The sequence below is a fragment of the Phalaenopsis equestris genome, unplaced genomic scaffold, assembly GCF_001263595.1.
Source record: "Phalaenopsis equestris unplaced genomic scaffold, ASM126359v1 Scaffold000241, whole genome shotgun sequence".
In the NCBI taxonomy this organism is placed as follows: domain Eukaryota; kingdom Viridiplantae; phylum Streptophyta; class Magnoliopsida; order Asparagales; family Orchidaceae; genus Phalaenopsis; species Phalaenopsis equestris.
This window is the reverse complement of record NW_018164683.1, coordinates 269,048-272,999: the sequence shown is the minus strand read 5'-3', so window position 1 is coordinate 272,999 and position 3,952 is coordinate 269,048. Positions and strand designations below refer to the sequence as shown.

The 3,952-nt window shown below is 36.5% G+C and overlaps 1 protein-coding gene across 2 annotated transcripts in view; it reads right to left on the bottom strand.

Moving 5' to 3' along the window:
- Positions 1-492: 492 nt before the first annotated feature.
- LOC110024068 (glucose-1-phosphate adenylyltransferase large subunit 1-like) overlaps positions 493-3,952 on the bottom strand; it is a 43,374-nt gene continuing 39,914 nt past the window's right edge. For both annotated transcript variants that reach the window (XM_020723801.1, XM_020723803.1), the window contains 3 exons: positions 1,271-1,377; positions 959-1,019; positions 493-862 (listed from right to left, as the gene is read on the bottom strand). In XM_020723801.1, coding sequence (XP_020579460.1) covers positions 761-862; positions 959-1,019; positions 1,271-1,377 — 270 coding nt within the window. In that variant the 3' untranslated portion in view covers positions 493-760. The remainder of the gene's footprint in view (positions 863-958; positions 1,020-1,270; positions 1,378-3,952) is intronic.

Below are 3,952 nucleotides of genomic sequence, written 5' to 3'. Positions count from 1 at the left end.
TGTGGTTTATTTGGGAATCATATGTTTATAGAAAGCTCATAAATAAAAACCATTTTTTTTTACCAAATTTAATGAATTGATAATCAACTTAAAATTAATTTTTTAAATAATTTCTTAAGAAGATGTTAAGACTCACACTAGCCATATTTTAATTAAAATTTATTATCTTTGTACATCCCAAATGAGATAGTAAGTAGAGCTTGCCAGGGAATAAACCTCCAATATATATATATTAATGACTAAATATATAATTTTCTCTTGAATGAAATTTAAAAGTATTTTATTTAAATGTTCTAATGAAATTTTTTTTGGGTTAAACCTAGTTGAATGATAATAACTAGGGATTAAAAAACAAATACATTCATCAGCAAATGGTGAGATGCCCATTGCTAGCAATATTAGTAGCTTTTAATAAATTGGTGTTCCCATAACAATATTGCTAGCAAGTCTGTATTAAAGAAGTTGAACTAATTATATTATCTCAATACTATATGGTCATAACTAAATTTATAGAATTATATTAAACAGAAATAGATGAACATTTCAAGGCCCTTCTCCAATATTTACATCCGAATATGGACTTTATTGCTGAAAGCTACATGAAAATAGGCTAATACAGTGCAGTTTCATAAGAAAGCAGAACTACTTCATAGATATTCTGAGTTTCATAATAACTCCCAATATCTTATGTACTAAACTTTACAGCTCTTATTTCTCTTCATAACATGTTGCTCCGACAGCTTCGGTATAGGCTAATTTTCTATATAATTGTCCCATCTTTGATTGTTGCGTTCTTTAAAACTATTGTGATACCTTCCTTTATGATGTACCCTTCGCTCGGCCGGTTAGCTTCTCTAACACCCTATTTGCACAAATCAAACATTTTTTTTGTTTATTTCATGTTGAAATCTCAACATTCTGTTGCAAAATCAGAATTAAGCAATTTTTTTTTACATACATCTTTGTTTTGTATGATCACATTCTTCCCGACCCTCGCATTCATGTCAATGATGCAATTTCTGATGAAAGGAAAATCAGCTATTTAGAAAAATTCAGTAGAGGAAAATAGGCATCATGATACTCTTATCCAAATTCAATCAAGGTAAGCATTGAAATGACAATATGAAAAAGTTGCATGATTTCTCTTGATAAAAAAAATTTAAAATTAATGGAGACATTTGCTCTGAAATAATATTTAATTAATAGAATAAAAGTCATTAAAAGTTGATAAGATAAATTATATAGAGTTGAAGACTTGCATGTGTCTCACCTGATCTTAGTGTTTTCACCTACGCCAATGGGAACCTTATCCTCCGACAGAAGAGAAGCAATTTCAGCTTCAGTTTCATACAAGTCAGCACCCATCATCACAGTGTCCTGTTATATTTATAATTTGCAAAGTTTGTTAGAAAAAAAAGGAAAATTACATTGAAAATACTATATGAATAATCATGAATTTAAAAATTCAACTGCATATTATTTAGCATCAACATGATAACATCCTCAATATGATATTCTCTAACAAGGTTATCACATATAAACATCAAATAATTCATTAGAAATAAATTATGTGACAGTCTTGTATATCTTATGAGCATGATTCCAAACAGTACTATAGATAGTAAAATTATTACTATCATTCTTAGGCATACTTTGCCAAAACATAATCAGCTCTACGGATATCTAAATAATTTTTGTTTACTAAATATGTTCTCATTAAAAAGAGTTACTAGCTCTGTAACATCGGCAGCATATTTAGTAAAAATAATCATAACAAATTAAATGTGAAATTGAATTTGAATATTTGAAAAAAAAATTAGAAAAATATATAAAATAATTAGAAATCATTGGACTTGTGGGGAAGCATTGTACATGAGGATTGTTTGTCACTTAGACATCATCTATAAGGGCAAAGATTAATTGGCTGCAGCCCCTCAAGGTAAAGCACCAACTTCTCACATTGTGCGAACGTCATTGAGGATCATAAGAAAACAAAAAATGCATTTCAGACTCCAAATAGAGAATATTTATATTACTAAATTATAAAAACAAAACCCTTAGTGGAATCCTGATCTGTCGGTGAATCACACCTCAAGGGTTATAGCTTAAGGAAAAAGGGAGGGAGGGAGAGAGAGAGAGAGGAATGTGCAGAGTAATGACATAGATCCTCCTTATTCATAAAATAATCTTCTATTTATAGAGAAAAAGGTACAATATGTGAAGTTACTTGTTTGTCCTACTTTAATAGGGGAGTTATAGGATATTTTGGTAATTATACATGTATGGGTCTATGGCTCGGCTATCTTTTAGCACGATTAACTGAGCTTGGTAGTATTGACCTCATTTTTAGTGAGGTCTGGTCTTCCTCTTAGGGTTTAGGATCTAGCCTTAGGGATCTTCCTTCGACTATCTTAGAACCTTAGAAATGGGACCCGCATTGTTCTAGAAATTCAACCAGCTTCTGTACTCTTTTGTGGTTTCGCGTGTGTGGTATCGACTTCCAACACTTAGAAGGATGAAACCAACATGAGGAACCAAAAAGGGATTCCTGTAGGACCTTTTGAGCCTTAGGGTAACCTGCACAATTCGCACTCCCGCACGCATAAACTTCGCAATTCGGAGAGTCGACGCGTCGGATCGCCACGATTCGCATCGCTTGCACTGTTATTCGTCGAGGGCTCGATTAAAGCTGTTGAGACGATCGATCGTGGGTCGAAATTTTGTGAAATTTTAATTTCGACGCGTTTTTGACCCGATTGTCGACGACGTCGTCCGAGCGACCCCGGATGACAAAACGGACTGCACCGGCGCGTCCAGGACGTCGATTTTGCCTAGGGAGGACACCCATTTTGTTGCGTCGCCGCGCACAAGTAAATCGTGTTTTAATTAATTAATGATCTCCCCTTTCCTCTTTAATCCCTAGCACTCCCTGCGTCCGAACTCTGTCTCCCTTCCTTCTCCCGTTCGCGTGTCTGGCTCTTTCTCTTTCTCGGTCTCGAGCCGAGCGAGCTCTTTCTCCTCCACGCGAGGGAAGAGTTGACCTCGTCTGTCCTTCCCTGACTTTCTTCTGCCCGCGGCCTTCTTTCCCGAAGCCGCGCCGGTCTCCTTGAGCCGTGGATTTTCTTTTCTCGGTAGTTTGACTCTGATAAACTTGTTCCCTAATACACTAAAATGGCATTTCTCCTCCTCTTCCCGATGTTTCCCTTGCTGCCATTGCTCTCGCTGCTCGGGGCCTGCCATGGCTCTCGCTGCTCGGTCCGAGAGATGTCGTTGGCTTCGCCTTCTATCGGCAGGGAGCATTTTTTTTCTTTTTTGGCCAACTTTGGCCAGATTCGAGTGTCGTGGACGGTTGAGAGTGGTCTTCTTTCTCTTCTCTCTATTCTCTGCCTATATACACAGCTCCTTTTGAAGTTTTGAGGTTGTTGGAAAAGTTTTCTGAGAGAAGAGTAAAAATTTTGGCTGCAAGGAGTCTAGGAGAAGAATTTCTGTGAGAGCGTTTATTTGAGGCGAACTCTTGTGTTGCAGGGCTTTACTTTAGCATTATTGAGGTATCATTCTTCCCCCCTCTTCTTTGGTGCTCTGTTTCTTTTCGGTTTTCCTCTTTGCCGGGTCTTTGAACTTGGCTCTGTTGGAGAATACAACTTGCTAGCTCATTTTATTTGGATATATTTTCTTGAGATATTCACTTCAAGTGCATTTGGAAATGAAAATGTGAGCATGTGTTAAAACTAGACTTGGTTACTTACTTAAACTAGGGAGACTATGGCATCCTTATGATTATTGTGGCATGTTTATGTTGGAAACATTTAGGGAGTTAAGGCATGACTTTGAAATGATTTTTGCTCCTCTTGCAAGCATGTTGGGGTTTCGGCTTTAGCATCTTATGACTGGTTCTTGCTTAAGATGAATGCTTGGGAGTGCATTTTACTGTTTTATGCATGTTTGGGGGCTC